This window comes from Halichoeres trimaculatus, unplaced genomic scaffold, assembly GCF_033239565.1.
Source record: "Halichoeres trimaculatus isolate MK-OKI-2021-1 unplaced genomic scaffold, fHalTri1.1 fHalTri1_scaffold_14, whole genome shotgun sequence".
NCBI lineage: Eukaryota > Metazoa > Chordata > Actinopteri > Labriformes > Labridae > Halichoeres > Halichoeres trimaculatus.
This window is the reverse complement of record NW_027437192.1, coordinates 20,778,018-20,800,910: the sequence shown is the minus strand read 5'-3', so window position 1 is coordinate 20,800,910 and position 22,893 is coordinate 20,778,018. Positions and strand designations below refer to the sequence as shown.

General features: G+C 40.6%; 1 protein-coding gene across 1 annotated transcript in view; it reads right to left on the bottom strand.

The window, feature by feature from the left end:
• Nucleotides 1-16,585: 16,585 nt before the first annotated feature.
• Nucleotides 16,586-22,893, bottom strand: part of vps50 (VPS50 subunit of EARP/GARPII complex) — a 147,387-nt gene continuing 141,079 nt past the window's right edge. The window contains exons 27-28 of the mRNA XM_074686866.1: nucleotides 18,219-18,408; nucleotides 16,586-18,112 (exon numbers count right to left, since the gene is read on the bottom strand). Of these exons, the coding sequence (XP_074542967.1) occupies nucleotides 17,993-18,112; nucleotides 18,219-18,408 (310 nt within the window). The 3' untranslated portion in view covers nucleotides 16,586-17,992. The remainder of the gene's footprint in view (nucleotides 18,113-18,218; nucleotides 18,409-22,893) is intronic.

The window sequence follows — 22,893 nt, the reverse complement described above, 5'->3', positions numbered from 1 at the left end:
AAGGGGTAGCCGTCACTATGTTACATTTATCCCAACGTAATTGACTTTGGTTTCTCACTGGTGACTTAACTTCTGAACCCTCATTTGAAATTTCTGGACTCCTTCCCTGCACGGGGGCATAACAGACTCTTCCATGGATGCAGTCAGATCCATTCCCTTGCAGGTTGATTTGGTGACAGGGCTGAATCAATAAAACTACTCTAATGAAAAGCCTGGTGAATACACTTGACTGTCATTATCCCCAAATGGGTTCATCTAAACCCTGCACAGTTCTTCGGTTACAGTTTTCGATTTTCTGCTCTTTCAGAGTGTGACATTGAGATTGAAGGGTGTTCATGTGTGTATGTGAGTTCCAGTTTGCCTGACACCCAAAATTTGTTTTCTACTCTTATATCCTGAGTTGAACCCTTCATCTTGTCCTCTTCTCTGTCAGTGAGAGAAAGCTAACCTGATAGGAGTGCAAGCTGATGAACTCTTTACCAGGAGTAGCCTCTAAGATAAAGACTTCATGATAGGATGAAGATGTAACCGTGTTGTAATTTTCTTTTTATATGTTTTAAATGAGATTATCACTGTGAGGACAAAGAACTTCAACTATCAAACTGACAAAATTCGGCCTATTGAAGCTAGTAAAGCATGCTAGCTTTTGCTAGCACTAGAATAATGCAACTACAGCTAGCTGTTAAAGGTTCAGTTTTTTTTAAGTGGGGTTGTATGAGCTCTATGTGACCACTAAGGACATTAGATACAGTAGAAAGTTGTCTTCTCTCCCTCAGTAAGACACAGACTGTAATCGATGGTGACGAGGAAATAGACGCTAACAGGGAAAGACTGTACCAAATTCAAAGGCTATTTTCTCTGCCTACAAGAACTAAAATCAAAAAGTAATACCACAGTTTAAGAGTACGATACATAAAATAATTTTTAAGTGCATTAAGTCTTCGGAAATATAAACATTTACCCGGACCTAACTAACTGGTCATGTATCCTTCTGCGCAACACCAGCGCGCTCCGTCCCCCCTCCTCCTTTCAGCTGTAGGGAATGTAAACAAGCTATGCTTCGGGCGCCGGTTGTAGCCTCGTGTGAGTTTGATCAAGTATCGTAATTCTTTTGTTTGTACTCTAAGGATTGTGAGGCAGCGTAGGAAATTCAAAATGAGTGACTATGACAGCGACGATGAAGTTTCATTCACTTTGGAACCAAAAGGATACCTGTATGAACCGGAGTACACAGAAGAGGAGCTGCTACAGATGGAGACTGAAAGGAATACAGAGGAAACATCCACGAACACTGGACATCAAGATAGAGTCGGAAATACTCTGTGTATCTAATGTTCTTAGTGGTCACATAGAGCTCATACAACCCCACTTCAAAAAAACTGAACTATCCCTTTAAACTGCGGTAAAAACTTTCAGAGTTTATGTGTTGTCTCATTTCAAATAACAGCGCTACTTAACAGTTGATGAATACCTTACTTTGCCATGTTGTATCTGGTTAAAAGTTGTTCTGAACAATGAAAAATAGTGTTAAAAAGATTTGATATCCTTTCAGTTTTCCAAACACATGCCCTATTAACCCCTTACTGCCTGAATTAATCAACAATTAAGAAAATATTTTTTTTATGTGTTTTTTAATTCTTACAGATGTTAAATTAAGTGGAAATTGTAAATTTGAAGATTGTACACACAATAATTATCACTAAGTTATATCATATATATATATATAGACACTGGAAGTTTATCCCCTGACCAATATATATTGTGACATAGTGGATCTGATCCGGTTTATGGTTTGTGTAGAATATGAATCAATAGGTGATAATGAGATACAAAGGTCGTTTCAGCTGCATCAAGACCTGACAGGGTATGTCGCAAATTTTTTACAATAGACATCAAGGGGTTAAGAGTGACATCATCACAACAGTGTGCATGCAAATCCTGCCAAAGATGTTGTTCTGTCCCTTTGAGTTATTTTATTATTTTTGTACTTACCTGTTTTAAGAAACTGGTAGCTTCGTTAGATGTATTTCGTTCAAAAAGTATAGGTGAGGCTTAAATTCTTTTGGTTGGGGGACATGCAGACACAACAGTAACAGTCACTCACTGAAGACTGATTTTGTTTTAGTAGCAAATTAGATTTTCCCTCAGATATCAGTGGTGGAGTGTTCGGTATCCAGCCAGTATCTGTCTGAGTCCATAATTAACACGCTTGCCCCGGCGTTAGTTTTGTCATCTGTCGGGGCAAGCGCCCCACAGCTTTAATCCTTTTGTAAAAATGGAGTTTGAACCTTGGTAAATTGTAAGCATAGCTCCCATTTTCAACTTGATAAAAGGTGTAATCAGCCAAACTAATTTTATCCCTGCAGAGGGATGAAGGAGGGCAGCAGCTGAGAAACTGGGTTTCACAAAAAGAAGTTCACATGAAAGTTAATAAGAATTCCAGGGCTGAAGATTCAAAGACAGTTTATTTTCAAAAACTCTCCTGTGCCTGAGAAATCTTTCATAGATAATGACCGTTGATAAATGTAAATCCTTTCTTTCATGTGAAACCAGCCTCCCTCATGTCACATCTTATCTTGTCAATCATCAAGCAAAGAAAAATTACCGATCGCCTCTGCCAGTTATTGTTAAACATGTTTGAATAGACATGAATAAAGACTGCGTCAGTGCATATCAGCAGACAGTGAAGAGGTGGAGGCCGTGACACGGTGATTACTAGGAGCTCAGCTCAATGAAACCTGGCAGACACACAGGAGCAGAGAGCGCCTGCTCTTTTATCTGAGAGGGTATCTGGGCCACCGCCTCACAGGAGGTGCTGTCCAGCTGAGCAACCAAATGTGCAGCACAAGGACAGAGGGAACAGCGGTGTGGGCAGGTCATGAATCAGGGTGTTTGAGGGCATGAGGGTGAGAAAATCTCTGCAAGAGGGACTCACAAGGGTTGAATGGTCAAATACTCTCACAGGAACCACAAAAAATAGAAACAGCTACTGATCCATCAGAGCAGGAGGAGGAGAAGAATAAAACCATAACAGAAAGGAGCTTAGAGTCTTCTTCTATTAATCTTTTTGTTGCTGCCATGTTAAGAGTTTCTCCCTTGGGGTATATTTTGAAGCCAGGAGAATCCATACCCCCTTGATGGTGAGCTATGTAAATATCCCACAGGGAGATGCCTGGAGGGACCTGCATGATGCTGATAACAGTCACAGCCACAGCAGAAAAGTGAGCCATCGATCAGTGACTACCAAAGACTGAACCCACCTTATGAATCATCTCATTGAGCACAAAGAACCACTTCACCACTGAGTCTTCATTCACCTCCCGCCATTTACAAGAATCAATTAGGAGTCTTCAGCATCTGACAGACTCTTACAAATAACATTTTGGGTCATTGTGCTTTCAATCTCAGAACTCAATCAGCTGCAGTCTGAAAATGTTATACCTCTTAAAGAGGTAACCAACGAGTACTGGGATCCCATTATGGAGACTTTTATTCCCTCCCGCTGTCAGGGTTTTTCTTCTAGGTCTTGGTCTTAAACTCATTGACGTGAAACCCATTCTATGGAGCTCCTGCCACAGAGTTTTTGTACTTACATCAGTTATTCCCAACCAGGGGTACACAAACACATTGAACAGGAACCATGGAAACCTTTAATAAACTATCTTGGAATTTTTTCTTGGAAATACTGAGATAAGCCGTCAATAAAATGGTTTGTGTGCGCTACAACTTGTTTCCCCCAGGGAGACAATAACCTGTGTCATGGCTGCATCAAAATCAAAATGGATACTCACCTGCAGCCATGAAAATATTCAAAATAAGCAAGTGCAGGGTTTCGCCACGCTGAAACAAAAGCCGCCATGCCTTCCGACTGAAACAAAACTTATGCTTTCTCTGCTGCATCTCAAATTTATCTGTACATAAAGTCAGTGTAACTTAAACACTTGTTTTTGTTTATGGAGTCTGGTAGCTTTGAAAAACCAGCTTTTTTTGGCTGTTGGTCTGTGTCTTTAGTGTTTAGGGTTGTGACAGATTTTCCCCTCCCGATTATTCACCAAAAAGATTCATCACAGCGATATTATCTCAGTCTTCATAGAAAATTAGAAAGAGATTAATTTACAGTCAGATCACAGAACCAAAGTCACGTCTTCACCCATTTCCAAGTAATATTTTATCTGTGCAAAAACAGTTCCCAAAATGGCAAAGTTACTTTCGTTGATCCTTCCACATGATTCCTGATTCAATATCAGCCACACACTGCAGTGAAAACGAGCTACCTGGTTATTAAATCATCTTGTGGAGCTGCGGCTTCTTTGTCCATCCTCAGTTTTATGATGGGTGGCATTAAGCGTGAAGAACCACTTCTCTATTTATTACACTATATCGTTAGTTCATGGTTTAATGAGACTGTTAACATCAATACCAGTTTGTTGGGACAGCCTGACCAATAAGCTTTCCTAGAATCTGAGCCCAACACAACACTACAGGTAAATGTTAAAAAAACACTTAAATTGCCCTTTAAAAATGCAAAACCTGAAAATACATGATTAAAGTCTGTTATCTTCTCCGTATCAGCGTGGACAGATAACTGCTGCACTTCTCTGTACTTTGACTAAAGAGTCACAATAACCTGATACATCCACTGTGAACGTGTATCTGTGAGTTTTGATGCTTGAAGACTTTCCACACCGTGACGACGTCTGTGTCAGGTTACTCCAGATTGAGTAATGTTTTATGTACATCTTTATTTTCTCTCACATCAATCAATATTTTTTACAATCCAACGCTAATTCAAATACTGTGAAGAATTTCAAGCCTTGTTTCTACTAGCCAGAGAAATCTGGATATTTGTACTAAACCTGCTCTGATGAGCAAAACTAAAATAAAGTTGTATTTCTATTTGTTGAATTAGTTTTTTGATTGGTTGATGAGGGCTGTGGTGAATTCAGGTTAAACAATCCTGAAAGAGTAAAAACCAGTGATCAGCTGATTAAAGAAGCAGGAAAAGAAAGATCATTTTTCTTTTTAAATTTTTTTATTCAGTGAAAACATTTTAAAAAATTGAAAATTGTAAAAAAGTAAGAATCAAACATTTACATATAAAAAAGTTCATGAAGAAAATAGTTTTTCTTGTTTTTTTGTTTGTCTTATTTACAGCCTGTGTGTCTCTTAGGACAGACAGGTTTCACCCCCAACCACACGTCTCCTCATCTTTGCAGAGGACGTCTGGTCTCCAGCTGAGCCTGAAGCTGAAGCTGCTTCTTCATCTCTCTTCCTCTTCCTCTTCTGAGGCTGGCCGACCTGAGTCAGGCTGGGAGAGGCTGCTTCTGGGCCGCTGATGACTTCTGTGACAAAGAATGTTTGTTTAATCATCAAACAAATACTGCTCAAAAACACGTCACCAGTTCAAGAAATCTCTGACATCTCCCCAAATCCAAAACGCTACAGTGAGGCTAAAGGTTAGCACGTTTGTTCATGCACACATGCTGATTTCTCTTCCATATCTTAATTGGAAACAGCTCAGTTTCTCTGAAACAGTCCAGAGTAATATTTGACTAAACTTGATCTCATGGCTCTGATTGCTCCACAGTGTTTCAGTGTGTGTTATAATGTCAGCTTACTGTTGACGCTGGCCACAAGCTGCTCGCTGAGGTCCACACTCCTCTTCTTTGGAGGACAGATCAACTCTGAGACCTCAGCATCATCCAGCTTTCTTTTCTGCAGCGAGGACTTTGGAGGGCTGGTTTTTCCTCCTGCCTCAGTCTGTGCTGCATCTTTGGACTCAGTCCTTGCCTTTTTCACAGAGGTGGCGTTTGGGTTTCTGTGGTGGGACAAAAACAGTTTGAATCTCTTGAATCTCTCAGGAAAGCATCAACATATTGGATTATTTGTTTTCTTATTGTGAATTAGATGGGATGATTGATCTTTAAGAATTAACTTTGTAGCTGTGCGGACCTCAGCTTAAAGAGTGGGTGTTGTTTTGTCAAGGCTTTATACTGTCCCTGTTTTTCTCACACTAGTTTTTTTAAAACACGAATAACCCCTCTTTAATGACCCCCTTTTTAGCCCACTAACTTAACTGTCTCTTAATGTAATAACTCGCTCACAGGGGCACTAAAGTTTATCTTTTTTGTTATCACAACACATAGAAATATATGAGTATTAAATATGCATTTTTATATGAAGCTACATGCTGTAAATTTCTGTCTTAGACTCATTTTAAGTCGTCTTGAGCTCTGCGTTAAATGTGCAGGAAAAAATCTCCCTCCTGTTACGCTGAGCACAAACCTGAACAAATAAACGTCTGAATAGTGACTATTTCTATGACAAAGGGAACATGAGAGGAAAGTTATTCCAACCTGTACCTTTTTCCACTCTCTGCTCCATCTTCACCATCTCTCTTCCTCTTCCTCGATGAACTGAGTGCAGGAGGTATGATGGTGCTTTCCTTGCTGTCGCTCGGTCCAGCAGGACGTCTCTCTGGAGGGTCGCTGTGGGGGGCGGAGCCATCAGGGCAGGCCTCCTCTTTGGGCCTCTCATCCTCACAGATGGCCATCAGCTCAACACCCTTTTTCACACTGAAAGAAAAGCAGCCACCGGGTCAAACAGCCTGTTTTCAGAGAACACACACAAACACAGACAGGTGCAAAATCCCCACACACACTTACTGTGGGCTTTGGACAAAAGACCCCAGGTGGCTCATGGTGATAAATGGATGCTGGAGAATCTCTGATGGTGTGATTCTCTCGGCATAGTCCACCTTCAGGGTCTTCCTGAGGAGGTCTATGAAGAACCCCCGGTCCCACTCATCAGCTTCCAGGTCTTTCCCAGAGAGTTTAGGAGACACCTTGCACTGGATCAGAAAAAAACACAGGTTTAGTTTTTATGTCCTCTTGAAGATGTGACCTGATGTTGCAGTTAAAGAAGAGATATCCTACCTTCATCAGGTCAGACAGGCTGATCAGGGAGTGCCGGGTTATATTGTAGTTCCTGGCTTCGAGAATCGACTGAGGAGGAGAAAGGTGATTTTTCAAGTTAACCTCAACATGATGAAAAACTGACACAAACATTCAGATAGATATTCACACTGAAGCTAAATGAAAGCAGAGAAATCGTACCTTTAAGCGCCAGCGGCGTTCTCCTTCAATGAGGCTCAGAGTGAAAAACTCTGGAGCGTACAGAGACGCTGAGAGCATGTGTTGACTCGGCTCTCCAAGGATTAAACTGATATGCCTCATCTGTGGACACAACACAGTGATGTTACACCTCTGTGAACACTTTCAAAGACTGAGCCAAGAGGATCAGCCACCAACAGGAGAATCAGTGATCTTATTCTTTTTGTAAAAATCAAGCAAAACTTTTCAAAACTGCAAAATCATTAAGGGAAAGAGTCACACTGACCATATCATACTCATCGAAGCCAGGGAACAGCACAGAGCCCATCAGCATCTCAGCAGCGGTGCAGCCGAGGGACCAGACATCGATGGCTTCATTAAAGGGGGTCCCCAGGATGATCTCTGGGGCCCTGAGACAAACACAGAAACACATTTCAGAGGACTTCGCATTAAAGTAAAGCATCAGCTTCTGTTTGCTGTCCACATGCAAGCCTCAGTTTGCAGACATCAGTCATCTGTATCGATTTAAGCTGCACAGCTTCCACAGATTTACAGATGAACTGTCGCACAGTCTTAAGGAGTGAAAGCAAGGGGGCCACTGCCCAGCTTCAAAGTTCTTCTCTTTAAAACCTCTGAAAAGTTGTTTTTCTTTTTACTTATTCAAGTGTGTCCAGCTTATTCCTATCATCTATCCTGTATTTATCAACTACTTAGTATATCAATGACCATCTGGAATATCAAATGGACCAAATCTAACTAGAAAACTGACCTCTTGCTGAAAATGTAAATTCTTTTCTTGATTATTTGTTAATAACTTTCAACCTTCCTTTCATTTAAGTTAAGATTTTCATATAAGTTGCTAGGCACCGCCCTGTTGGCTATGGCTGCCTTTTGCAGCAGCTCTCCCTTCTTTGTCCGTTTCTTGTAATTTTTTTAGTCTCTTTTTCATCTCTTTTTCGTAATCTTTGTATTTGGAGTGTTAGTCATGGACACCAAACTTTTTGTGTCTTCAGTGATATTTTTACTACTTTTTCTCCTGTGTTTGTCTGGAGATCCTACATGTAACCATGGCTGCATTGTTTACATGTGAACTTAGCTGTTAGCAGCCTGTAGCATGTCAATGCTAACTGGTGCAAGGCCGGATGTTTTCCCACAAGGTGAGGAGAAGGAGGCGAGGACGACGTGCTGGTTCTCAGGTGTGAGCTAAGAAGTGACGACATGGACCTGTCCTTCCATCCATCGTTATTGGGAACGTAAGATCTATCTCCAATAAGCTGGACTAGCTAGCTGTGCTAACCCAGCAACAGAGGGAATACCAGAGGGCAGAGTAGCATCATGCTATTCACAGACATGGCTAACGGAGCTAACATCAGACACCAACGCCACATTGGAAGAGCTTCACCTGCTGTGAGCAGACAGGATCCAGGAGACAGAGACTGAACAGACTGCTGAAGAAGCTCAGTCCTGGACCCTGTGGAGGTGGAGGCTGAACTGGAGAATGATGGACAAGCTGTCATCATCTATTTTCTTAGGGGTCTTTTTGCTGCTGTGACTTCAATTTCGTTGTACTTGATACAATGACAATTAAGTTATGTTCTATACTATACTCTACTATTCTATTCTAGTTTCACTCCATAAACTGCTGCAGAAATATTCATCAGAAGTCAGAGGGTTGTGTTAGAGGAAGTGAAAAATCTCCTGGGGAAGGACCTACGACTCCCATGATCCTCCCCCTTCACTCACCTGTACCACCGAGTCCCGAATGTCACTCCTCTATATTTCGCAGGATCGGTCAGAGCGAGGCCAAAGTCGATGATTTTGACTTTGAGCGGCTGCTGCTTATGCTCCACCATCATTATGTTGGCTGGCTTCAGGTCAGCATGAGCGATCCCGGCTCCCTTCAAGAAGTCCAGAGCCTTGGCCAACTGAAAGCATCGATAACAGCCAGGTTAATGTCACAGCATCATTCACTCAGTCAATAAAACTGAACAAAAACTTCAAATGAAAGATTTTTGCAGGAAATTTAACCCTAATCTATCAGAAAAAAACTGAGAAGTTGGCAGAAACGTGTTCCTGAGGCAGCTTTAGACGGACTGCTTTCTTGACTGGATCAGTCCATGTGTTGGTTGAGATGGTTTGGACTAAACATGATGGATGACGACTGCAGACACTAAAAGGTCTTTACTTTGACTTTAAAGGACAAAAATCTTACAATCCACCAACAAAGGTCTGCAGTTAAACCTCATTTCTTTAAATTTCAACCTCCTGCTGGAGCCTTTTTTATTAAAGATGTTTTCAAGAAAAGTAAAACAAGGAACTTATCAAAACTGTCACACATGCTCACAGTGACTCAATGCATTCTTCTTCAGCTGCTCCAGATAATTTAGAGCAGCTTGTGGTTTAGATTTCTACAACAAACACCCCACTAAACATCATCAGACGTCGGAGAGACGTGCAGATTAGGTCAATGATGAGTAGGTCCGTCAAAGACCATATCTAGACATCAGAGCAACGTGCAAAATAGGTACAATTTTTGACATCTAAATCTGACCTTTTTGGATGTTGTAATGACGGATCAGATGTCATTTTCAGACAAAATCTTGATGTCACTGAAATGGATCCAAGATTCAGACGTCATTAGTAGACCTATTTTGGACTCTAAGATGACATTCAGATTTGTACCTCATCTGGACATCCGTCAAGGATAAAATCATGACGTCAGCAGAACGTGCAAAAAGAACCAACACCAAATGTTGCCTATACTGTGGTTGTGTCATTCTGTCCACCTGTGTCTCTGAAGTAAAATAATCAATCTGTGTAAAACTTGGCACAACCACTGTTGATGTGTTCAGATAGATAGTGACACAGCCCTTTTTTACTTTTTCAAGTGTAGAGCCCCCCCATGTTGGAAAGACTTGTTAACTTGGTCAAATTGTGGTAGTTACAGACTTAAATTGACATCCACGTTTTTTTTCATATGCTACACTTAATTGATAGAAATAAAAACTCAGAAAGGCTAACAGAAAGACTAGCAAATGTGGGAACTGTGCTTTCCGTCACAATCTAAGTGCAACACAACGTGCACTCAGCACAGCATGTTTGCGCCTCATGGAGTCGACTGTGTGGGAGTTCTGCAAAGTTTTTGAAGGAGACAGTTCAAAAGGGAAAAGTGAACAGCTTCAACACTTCAAGCCTTATCAGTCAACATAACCATTGTTTCTACAGAGTTTTTGAAAGTATATAAGGACACGCAGGCCGCTGAAGACGCTATTAACAAACAGCCAACCACAACAAAACCACAGTTGTAATTGCAGAAGAGATTCAGTACTGGAATTGGACAATTTTTATTCCATTGTTCCCATGTTTGTTTGTTTTTTACCTCAAATGAAGAGATTGGAAATGAGAGGCAACAAGCTGTGATTTCGACTGAAATCGCACGTCATGTGAACATCCGATTTGAAATTGATTTGAATTGAAAATGATTTGTTGGACCTCCATATGACGTCCGAAAAAAGACAAATAAAAACTTTGATTCTGCACCTTCAGGAGACCTGATTTGGACGTCAAAAATTAAGTAAAATAAACGTAATTTCAATGTCACATTGCCAGTGGGACCAACCTGTTGAACGATGGGGCGGATCTCCATCAAGCTGAGAGGCCGATTCCGTCTCCTGTGGATAAACTGACTGAGACTGATGTCCATTATCTCAAACTCCAGGAAGAAACGTCCCCTGAAAGTAAAAGACTCGCCAAGGCAGATGATGTTGTATCCGCCACAGCCAAGGTCTTTCAGCCTTTTCAGGATGGACATCTGAGGACAAAATGAGATGTCAGAGAGATGTGAGGTGGATGTAAAACTGTTATGATGAATTAATGATTAACAGAGTTGATGTTTCACCTCCTCCTCTGCCTGCTCCTCATGCGTCCATGAATTCAGGGCTTTTAGTGCCACGGTTTCATTGGTAGCTGCCTTCAGACACTGAAGAACGCTCCCGAAGGAACCGCTGCCCAAGAAAGCCTGGATCTTGTAGTCTGAGGAGGAGGATGAGACCAGGTCTCCAACCATCAGGATATCCATGCTGCCAGTCATTTTGAGTTAGTGATGTGGAGTTATATCACACCTAGGAAAACATGTAACAGGTCATTTTCACGTCTTATAGCAGATAAAGCACAAAACTGACACGCAGGATTAAGATTCATCAGATTGATGAGAATATACTGCTTCTATTATCTACTCCACTGTCAAGAAACACTGCATGACATGCTTTATGACTGTTTTATGGCTGTTTTAAATGTGAATCTCAAGATAAAACTCAACAGAGCGGAGCGAACATACCCTCTGACCTCACTGACCTCAACTTAAACACGGTAAAAAAGAAAAACTGTCTTTAAAAAAACAATAATTAAAATGCCTGTGATGGTCAAACTACTAAGAACTCATATTTTCTTGTTTTTGTTTTCAAATTAACACATCAAACAATCAAGAAGTGCTTATAATGCCACATGATGTAATTACGCCACAAAATGAAATGATGTCATAAATTTATATTTCTTCTTGTAAAAATGTTGCATTTCATGATAATCTGATGCATTTTGTAATAAAATTCTGAAACGCAATATGCAATACACTTTGCTTCTGTATGTAATAAGTTTCTACATATTTTGCATGTTTGTTCCTGTATTTAATAAGTAAGAACTTATTACACAAAACGGTAAAAATTTATTTTTAATACAGCGTCAAAGAATTTTATTACAAAATGTGGCGGATTATTACAAAATGCAGCATTTTTACAAGAAGAAGTCAAAATTTATTACGGTATTACACATTGAGGAGTTATTATATCATGTGTTCAAAGAAAGCTGTTACTATATGCGCTTTATTTTAAAGACTGGAAATACTAATGAAAACTTACAGAATTTTACAACTTTGAAACATTAAAAATCAAATGCTGGATTCAAAATGTGATTTTAAATCTATTCTTATCTAAACTGTAATGAAATGATTTGATTTCTCTCTGCTGAAATATTTTGTGTTTTAAGATTTGAATCAACTTACCAGACTGAGATCTGACAGTGAAGTTTCAAGAGGATTTTCAGCGAAAATCAGTCTTAAAAGACAAAAGTTTACAAACTGTTTCAAAGTTTGCTTCAAAGGTTTGTTCTGTAAAGGTGTCGAACAGTGATCAAGCCAGCGAACTTGGTTGAAATGGCCGAAATGTGACCTCAGGGTCTAAGGAAATGTTGGGTTCTGTGCTGTGATGTCATAGAGCGGATCAGAACCTCCAGCAGCAGACTGTTAGAATCTGTGAGAAATAACATGTTTGAACAAAAACAAATACACACTCACTGAAAGATCCTGAAAGGACTTTTTATTTGGTTATAAAACAGACTAAAACTAATAATAAAGACCTAAAAAAGACAAAAAGATCATGAATGACCAGGCTGACAATCTCTGTTTTCTAATTATTAACGCCTGAAACCCCTGACACAGGGCAGGTGTCAGACAAGACTCACTACAGCTCGGTGTCATCACTTTCCTCAACAAAGATTCTCACTATGATAACTTATTATGTTATTATGAACACATTTTAATAGTGTAGTGATGTACTGATTTGTCCACAGAGGGCACCAAGCTCAACTTTAACCCAAAAGTTCCTCACAGGAGCTTTAACTTCATAGGGGTCAAAGGTCAACACCAACCACAGTGTTTGAAAATGTCACCAAAGCATCTCATTAACTGACACAAAACACTTTGCAGTGAAATTTAGACTGAGTCATTTCCTGTAAAATAATTAATTACTATTCCCGAACCAGTAATCAGATTACAGTTACATATCCACAGTACCTGGACCAAAAAAGGTGCAGGAGCCCTCATATTAAAGTCATTGTGACATGAATAAGGAGTGCACACAATACCAGTTTCAAGATGTGACCTTTATTATTCTCCCTTTTTTTTTTTTTATTGATAATAAAAAACCAAGCCTAACTCATGAAGAAAGTGAAATAATAAAAGATCAGCCACCCACCACGAAACAACATAAGTGACAATTTGCAGTCTTTTCAGTTAGTATATCTGTTTTTAAAAGCAAGAATAAACAAGTTCAGTTCACCAATTTTTCTTTTCAAGCCAAAACAAATAAATAAATAAAAAACAAAGTTCAACAGTTTTCTTTTTCTTTTTTTTCTTTCTTTCTTTCTTTCTTTTAGATCATACTGATCTAAAATGAGCTTGGGGTGAAAAAGCATATTCAGTGCTGTCAAACATGCCAAATGCAAAAGCCAGAAAACAGAAGGTGACCCGGAAAGTTGCAGCAAACCACTGTCAGTCAGCCATGGACATAACGGGACTGTTTCCAAGAAGTTCAGCAGGCAATGTCCGTCTTCTGGTCATTGTTGACTTCTACACACACTTGGATGAGTTGTTTCCTCCATGCGTGCTGCAGGAGCTGCTTCAGTAGTGCCGATATACCTATATTATTTGGATATGGTTATTAGATGACTTTTGTATGTAGATCTTAATACAAATCAAATTGTGCATGGATATTGTACAAAATATGCTCACAATAAATGAACTGAAAATATGAAAATCTTTGTTGTGTTTTAAGAAAAAAAAAATACATTTTAACAGACAAACAGATAAGATTTAATCAAATCCATCAACAAATATCCCCTGATATAAAAACAAATTTAAACAAAAAATTCACATCATAACTACTTTAATGCAGTCCTATATAACCTGTTTTTTTTAATGACTTTTGTATTTATACAATAACAGAGGGCCATCAAAGTACAATCATCTAAAAAGAAACAAACAAAAAACAAGAAACATTGACCAGGGTGTGCTCACATGAAAGGGGTGGAGTATGCATCGTCTGACCAATTACAAACCCTGCAGAGCGGCCCACTTTACCCTGGAGGAGCAGATAGTGCTTTAAAATTACAAAGAATTCGAGCACATTATCCAGGACAAAAGCAACACTACTGCAGCAGCAACATCCAGAAAGGAATGCTGGGAGAAAATTGTCAACTCTGTTAATACGTTATTTTGTGAATGATCAATCAGTTTCACTTTATTACAGCAGACGTTTGGGGCAGAGCTCTCCCTCAGTGTCCTTCCTTTGGTTTATATCTTACACTGAGGGGCCGTTTACACGACAGCGGTTTTAGGGTGAAACGCAAAAGTTTTGTTGTGTTTCAGCCTCGCGTTTCAGCCGACCAAAACGCAAACTTTTGAAAACGTTGAAACTTTTGAAAACGGCCTCCAGAGTGGGATTTTTTTCTGAAACGCTTCCGAAACTGTTACCAGGTAAACAGTAAGCCGGTGTTTTCAGTGGAAACGCTGACTAAACGCACACCTCACGCACCCATGCATTCAGCAGGACAACAGTACCGTTGTTACGATCGTCACTAACTACCGTGTTGTGCTGCTCAATCTGCTGTATCTGCTGACCGTCTTTCAACAAATTGTGCATCTTTTGCTCTACTTTTTAACTTAGTATTCCCCAATACACCAGATGATCAGCTCAACTCTACTTTGGTGGAGATATCCTAAAAGCGGCTTATGAACAAGATAGTTACAGCACCACCTGCAGGCCTGGCATGCTCACTACAGAGTTTCAGTCATTCAGCGTTTCCGTGTAAACGCAGATTTTTTTCACTGCGTTTTCACAGCGTTTTAGCCTTTTTCAGATGAAACGTTGTCGTGTACCTCAGTTCTTCTGAGGCTCAGCCCTTCCCCCCGTGTGTGTGTTCAGTGCTGGAACCTGTTTAGTGTTAATTCCTCACCTTGACACCAAACTTTTTGTGTCTTTAGCAATATTTGTTACTATATTTCTCCTGTGTTTGTCTGGAGATCCTACATGTAACCATGGCTGCATTGTTTACATGTGAAATTAGCTGTTAGCAGCCTGTAGCATGTCAGTGCTAACTGGTGTAAGGCCTGATGATTTCCCTTGAGGTGAGGAGAAGGAGGTGAGAACGACGTGCTGGTTATTGGGTGTGAGCTAAGAAGTGACAACATGGACCTGTCCTTCAATCCATCGTTATTGGAAACGTAAGATCTATCTCCAATAAGATGGACGAGCTAGCGGTGCTAGCCCACCAGCAGAGGGGCTGCCGGAGGGCAGAGTGGCATCGTGCTGTTCACGGACGTGGCTGACGGAGCTGACATCGGATGCCGGCGCCACATTGGAGGAGCTTCGCCTGCTGTGAGCAGACAGGATCCAGGAGACAGAGACTGAACAGACTGCTGAAGAAGCTCAGTCCTGGACCCTGTGGAGGTGGAGACTGGCTGAACTGGACAATGATGGACGGGCTGTCGTCATCTATTTTCTTATGGACCTTTTTGCACTTTCAATACACTTTCTTGCTTTTGTTTTCTTGATTGCTGCTGCTACTTCAATTTCGTTGAACTTGTTACAATGACAATAAAGTTCTATTCTCTATTCTCTTTCTCTTGACGACACGAGTAGTTGTGTGTACTATGTGCCCTACTGTGCTGTGACACACTTTCAACCTATCTGATGAAATTCTGTATCTTTTACACAGGATGTCATCAGGGTCATCGTAACGATTGTATCTATCCCGAAAACCTCTTATTCTCCTCAGTGCTCCTCTCACAATCTGCGCACTAACTTCGACAGGATCATCTAAGAATGAGCAGACCAGTTTCTCAGAGAGCTGATTGGTCAGGAGGTGGTGCTTTTATACTTGTTGATCTTTTATACAGAACTAAACCTGCATTTGAACAGGTTAGCCATTCAGCATAAGTTACTGTGGTGATGTACTCTGGTAAGAAGTGTATCAGTGTTGTAGGATGGAAAACTCAGGGTGAACTCTGAAGTTACCTCGCTGAGAGAAAATCCAGCTTCGTAGTGTTTTCCTCTGATCTTTTGCCTCGTGGCTGTTGTTCCTAAACACTTCCACTTTCTAACAACGTCGCTTACTCGAAACAGTGAAATATCCAACAGATTTGACATTTCAAGAACCATGCTTGTAGTCTCTGAGCTCTTAAGAAGGAACCATTCACAAAAGTTTGCAAATGGAGACTGCATGGCTTGGTGCTTCATACGCTGCTTTACCAAGACATGAGATTAGAAACACAGCTGTTTGTATCTTCTCTTCATCCCCACACATGCTCAATGACTATAAAAACACCCACATATTTCTATAGTATAAGGAACATAGTGAGTCATTAAGTTAAAATGAGTCATCCACAGCTCTTTTAGCAGGATCAGTGGGTTTCCTCTGAACAGGAAGACTGCAGGGTTTATCCACACAGGAAGCCACGTTAATTAATAGGACAGCGTCCTGCTCCTGGCAACGCAAAGCACCATTAGGATGAAAGGTAACAACAGCTTTACTAAAACAGTTTTTAAAGGTTGGATATGATTCAAAGATTATGAAGATTATTCAGGGCACTGTAAGGATAAAGAGGGAATTAAAGGAATAAACAACAAGAGTCAATTGTTAGTGTGTTTATTATGTTAGAATCATTTTGGTTCAACCTACAGTAAAACACTGATTACTGATTATTTTCACTATAGTGCACTTGACTCTAAACATAATTTGACAGAGTTTAAATATTTGTTTTAGCTTCAGCTGATAAGAAACGAGACGCTGAGAGGTGATCAATGACAGCACACTTCCAGCCAGTATCATATAAAAACCCAAAACAAGACACAAAGCAAGAAATAAATACAGACATTGTTCAAAACATTCACATTTACAGTTTTCTTCATGAACAGTTGCTGAGGAAATATGAAGCTTTTTTGTCTCTAAACATAAATCAACCTTCTCCCCCCTCGGCAGGTCTGGTTTAATGGAGACGACAGGAGGGAGCGAAGGGCTTTGAGCTCTTGTAGTCGACATGGTTCAGATATTAGCTCGTGAAGAATCCCATCATCAGCTCCTGACTGCACAAAGCAACAAAACTGATGGAAACAAACAAAAAAATTAACCTTTTCATTGCTCAGCAAGGAGAAACAAAAGAAGCTGCTTTATTCAGATTTTCAAAATCTCACACCAGGATGATAAATTATTTTACTCCACAGATATGACGATCAAATGCAGCTGGAGCGTATATACAATACGTTGACGTTAACTACACTAGATAATATATATTTTTCTGAATCATCATTATATTATATTTAAGTCATTGATGGACCAAACAAACAAAAAAACATTCAGTCAGGCACAAATAATACCCTGAAGTGAATAGTATACAGAGAAAACAGAAGCAGGAAAAACAGAAAGAGTGCATCAGAGGAACATTCAACCACATGATGTAGCTTGATATCGAAAAGTGGAGGTGTATAACTGCTACACACGCTTCAAGGATCTGAAACCAAATACGCTTTAAGAATTTAACACCACAAGACTTTCAATTAATTTTTCTTTTCATCTCAAAGTACATGTGACAAAGAAATGCTCATTTGGTGATGAAATACCATCAACAACCACATTATCTGTAATCTTCACACTTCGCTTCTTATCCTGCGCTCTGAGGAAGTCTTCTTCTTGAAGAGACTGAAAATGGTTTCAAACAATTTGCAGACAAGCTTGATATGCAGCATGGAAAACACGAAGGCGTGCATTATGATCCTTACTTAGTCTAGAGTAGCTGCAGTATGCCTGAAGGTGGTGGTTTTAGCGATAAGTCGTCAGTATGTCATGAGGTGCATTCAGCAGGTCAGCGTTTGTGTGTTTAACAGGTTTACAGCTGATTAGCAACTGGCTAAAGGATTAGCGGGTTAACATGTTTGAAACACGGCAGCATGAAACTGAAGACATTCTGTGCAGAGCTCCTCTGAGGGGACTTTTTCTACTGGAGTGACCGTCTCTGCTGGATGATGCGTTCAGGGTCGGCTCCACTCAACAGTCTATCTCTTGGGTCTGTCGATGTCATCAATGGCAGCCAGGAGTTTCTGACGAGCCTTCTTGTTTATGTGCGAGCCCAGACAAACATTCACCAGGTTGGCTAGCTGCTTCATGGAGTACTCCTGAACGGAAACACACAAAGAGCGGGTCAGAAACGCTAACACACACACACACACACACACACAGCCTCTCTGTAAAACACCGATGATGACTGCTTCACTGTCTCACCCTGTGGTTCTTGATAAACTGCTCCATGTCGTTCTCCGTTAGATAGTAGGCTTTGATATAAGTCTCCACAAACTCTTTGTCAGGGATTGGTCGCAGGTCGGTCAGTTTCTCCAGCTTCATGAGGAACTGCTGGAAGTCCAGCTGCATCAGGGCTCGGCCCTCGTTGCTGCATTTCTTCACATTGGCATAACTGCAAAAGAAGACGGAGCAGTCAGTGAGAGGTTTCCAGCAACGCTTCAGACAGATTCAAGTTAAAGACTTAAAGCGTGAAGCTCTAACTGGACTACAGTCTAAATGCATATAACTTCCATGAGATGGGCATTGGTAGTCAGAAAACACAAACTCTGCATGTTAATACAATAAGATAGAGGGTGACCCAGCAAAATTCAGGATATTTCATTTATTCCATAATAAATATGAGTTAAATGTGAATTTTCTTCACTCAGGTATAAATTAAATGACATTTCATTACACACAGAAGTGTTCAAGCACCTCCTTTGCTACCCAAAATGAATTCTGATAGTATGAAGTACCTGAAGTATCATATGTCAGTTAAACTTGAAAAGAAGCCCAACATTTCAACTGGCAAGAGCCCAACATTTCAAGTGTCAAGACTCGGTGAAGCTTCACTGACTTCATCAGAAAGAAGTTTGTAAACACTGAGAGTTTGGATCGCAGGAAAGGCTCATGAGGGAAAAACAAAACCTCAGGAGTGAAAATCAGAAGGATCAAGAGACTGATTTTGAACAAGAAATGGAGACGTGTCTGGCAACTAGCTACATATTTTCAATAAAGTTAGTTGTTTTCATGTAAATGTATTGTGTAATAAGCCAATAAATAGTTCATCCTGGATTTTGCTGAGTCACCCTTTAAACAGCTTTGTCCACAGGGGGCACAAAAACCAAGACAAAAAAAAAAGAGTTCCTTATGAGTGTATCCAGACTGGTGACATGAGTCAGCCTTGAAATCAGGCAGACCATCCCAAGTGCCACACCAAAATACAGATGTATGACTGGCTTCATGTCTTGTAAGAGATAAAACTTTATGTTAAAATAAACAACCTGCACTCTGCTGCAACAGGCTGCTTGTAGTGATCTTTGCATTTAAATGAAGCACATTTTCTTCTGTTGGTACTTTAAAGATGCTGTGAGGAGGATCTGTTTTAAATGGACAGTCTCGGCACCTTCTGGCCCAGGGTCTTTCTTACACTGTCGTAAAGATGTGACTTTTAACCAGGTGTGTTTGTTTTCGAACAAATTTTCTTTGCTCGAGACGACTCTTTATCAGATGCAACGTGACGAGGTAAGGTTTCTATCAGTACAGTTATGCAGCACTCTTGTTTGAAACGTGACATCAAGCAAACGTGAGTTTGTACCTTGTGTAGGTAGCCGACTATATGCAGCTCTACTAGCAGCCTGGTGCTACAACGTATCTGTAGGCTAATGTGTCAACAAGCAAACTGTCAGTTCATACAGTAGTTTAGTAGCCAGCCATACATAGCTCCGACAGCCCAGTGCTCTGAGATGTGTCCGTAATGTGGACCGTTAGTACATCCTGGTTATGTCCTACCAAGCAGAGCTAACATAACCTCACTCTTCATTTTATTGATAGACTCTCAAGTTTGAACAGACCACTGCAGAATAACTGCTGACTGTGGGTTGGAACAAACATTAGCACCAACAGTTTAGGTCCTGCCCGACCTGATTGAGAGGCTACGAAGAAGCTACTAAGTAGTATTTTGACATAACTTATATTGGCGCTGATAATCTCATTTTAGTGTTGATTACGATCAGGCATTTATCTAGAAGGGAGACTTTTTCAAGATCACTTTCAAACTCCTCACAGCCCCTTTAAATACTAGAAAAATACTTTGCAGATCAGTTTCATCTGGCAGATTTCATTTGAGGGATCCAACCATAAAAAACTGCAACCCAACTCTTACACAGTTTCCAAAACAGTTTGACAGCATGCAGAAGTTTGCTGAGGATCAGACATTTTATTGTCATTATAGAGTTTCAAAGATCTTTGAATCTCTTTCTGCTGCCTCTAAGTTATTTATTTGTTATGGGTAAAAATTATATAATGTCTGTATGATACTCAAAATGCCAGAAGTCAAAGTACACAACCTTAATGTCACTCTGTACTTGACCCATTTAGGCCACCACAGTGTAAAAAGTCTGGACATGCCCGCTTTAAAAACCTTTAACATTAAAAACTAACAAATTCTTTATTTTGTTTTTTGAGTAACATTATCTCATGTGGCATTTCTTGAAACACTTTTAACCCTTCAATGTTTACATTTATCACTACTTTAAACACAATGTGTCTTCTTTGTTCATTAATGACAATTCAAAGTTGAAATTAGGGATACACCGATCGGTATTCGTGGGAAGAAGAGATCCATGGTGCTGATCCAGGCAAACAGCTCTATGCCTTTTTTTTTCTTTGGTACTTGATTTCTAAATTTTGCCTTTGATGCACTTGATTTGTTTTTTGCTACATTACCAGTCAACAGGGTATTAAAGTTTACATTTAGAAGGGCTTGTGTACATTCTGAGGAATTGTTTTTCTGGTAAACACTTAAACATTACCAGTCTTATACCTCAGTAAGGCAAGCAGGCTATTATTTAACACAGGTATTAGATCGGTATTGGTCGATACCAAAGCCCAGGTATTGGTATCAATATCAGAACCAGAAAAGTTGGATCTGTGCATCCCTGGTTGAAATGATTTAAAATTCTGTCTTTGCAGTCTGATGTGTTCCTCTGTTCATTTGTTATGCATTAAAGACGAGTTCCTGGGCCTCATAAGCCAATTTCTGATGAAAATAAAGTTGGAATTGAAATTCTGTCAAAACTCCTGCAGCAAAGTGCGGTACATTGAGGTACCAATACACTCAGACTCCATTAGACTTTTCCAAAATAAGTGCAAAAATGTGTACAGAGGAAAATAAAAAAGGGTCTCAAAAGAATTCACAAGTTGTGTTGCATGAATTTGTTTTGTATTTGCTGGCCCTGCATGTTGGAGTGAATCAGTTGTTCAGCATGTGTGTGTCTTCTGTTAGTGCTGGCAGCAGGCACCGTGTCGTCCACTGGGAGGTCAGAGTCTGATATCCACGGTACATTAACACACAGCACACAGACAGCTTAGCTTCTCTGTTTAGTGTTTCAGGTTTTCTCTTCCATTTCCTGCCTCTGCTGCTCCCTCTCTCATCACCTTTCTCCTCCACCCTCAGTCGCTCTGTTTTTTTGCTCGTCAGGCCTGCCAGAGCCCAGCGCCGAGCTCAGGCTCCGACCGCTAACAGAGCCTCTGAGGGGAGACGGGCGCTGGACGGCGAAATTGAATAACAGGCTGAGCGGGCCCGAGTACAGACAAACAAATATGACCACTCCGTCTTCTTGTGGTGCCAGAGGGAAAAGGGATGTGTGTGTGTGTGTCCATGTGAGTGTGTGTGTGTGTGTGCAGAGATCAACAGCAGCTAAAAATCTGAAGAGCTCTGCAGTCGTAATGGGCCATTTGGAGATTGGAGTTGGTTCAAATGTTGGCTTACACAACGTGAAGAAAAGTGGTGTAGTGAGGTAAACATGTTCCTGTTTCTCAGCGGACGCGGCTGAGCCCTCCTTCGATCTTTAATGCCTAATGTTCTTTTTCCTCCTTAATGCACTTGGAAAGCAACAAAACACTTCAAAAACATTTTCTGTGCCCACCACAGAGGCATCATCACCGTATCCTGAACAAACGAGCAACCTGCAAAAACCTGTTTCCAATGCAATGTGAGGGAACTCGTGCTAAGTGTCAGCTGTTAGCATCTCGTTCATCTCCATCTATTCAGACGGTCTGACTCAGTGTTTCTGTGCATCCAGTCTGTCAGATCAGACAGGTTTTCATCACACCTTCAATCTAAAAGCCTTTTCTCCCCCTCCCTCCGCACAGGGACGCTGAGTAAAAAGACAGCAGGGATTACAGGTGTCGAGAGAGAGAAACACTCTGCCGCTCTGTCACCGATCGCAGCTCATATCTCTCGCTTACAAAGGAGAAAGCAGTGAAATGCATTACGAGAGAAGTGTCAAGAGCATTTTTTGTGAGAGTGGTCTGTGTCAAAGAATCCCCCTGATGGGCTTTTGGTGGAACTGGAGTGATGTGAAACAGAGGCTTGCAGAGTGAGGAGAGAGGAGAAGAAGATGGCAGCAGCTCAGAGTGGTTTTCTTTGGGGGATTTCTCCAAAGGAACTTGGCAGCAAACTCTTCAGGTTTCTTGTGTACGCGAGGTAATTTCCCCTGTTATCCACCAAGCTTGACAACACGCTCTGGAAAGTTCCTTTTTTAATTTTTAATTTATGCTGTGCAGATGTTAAAACTGGGGGATAAACACAGAGAAATAGAAATCAAGGAGCCATAATGGCTCATTAATGCTTAAAGTTCCCATATTATGTAAAAATCACTTTATTGAGTCTTTTAGTGAAATTTGTGGGTCTTTGGCTTTCCTCCCAGCCCACAAAATGTGATATTCAATGACAAACCCTGAATGTAAAATCCTGACCTATAACGAGCTGTTTGGATTCTCTTTTTTGACCAATCAGGAGCAAGTCTGACCTGATTGGTCCACCTGAGCAGATACCCCGAACCCCCTTCCCGCCCACTCCCCTGCCATGCCAAAGTTGAAGAGCCATCACTGC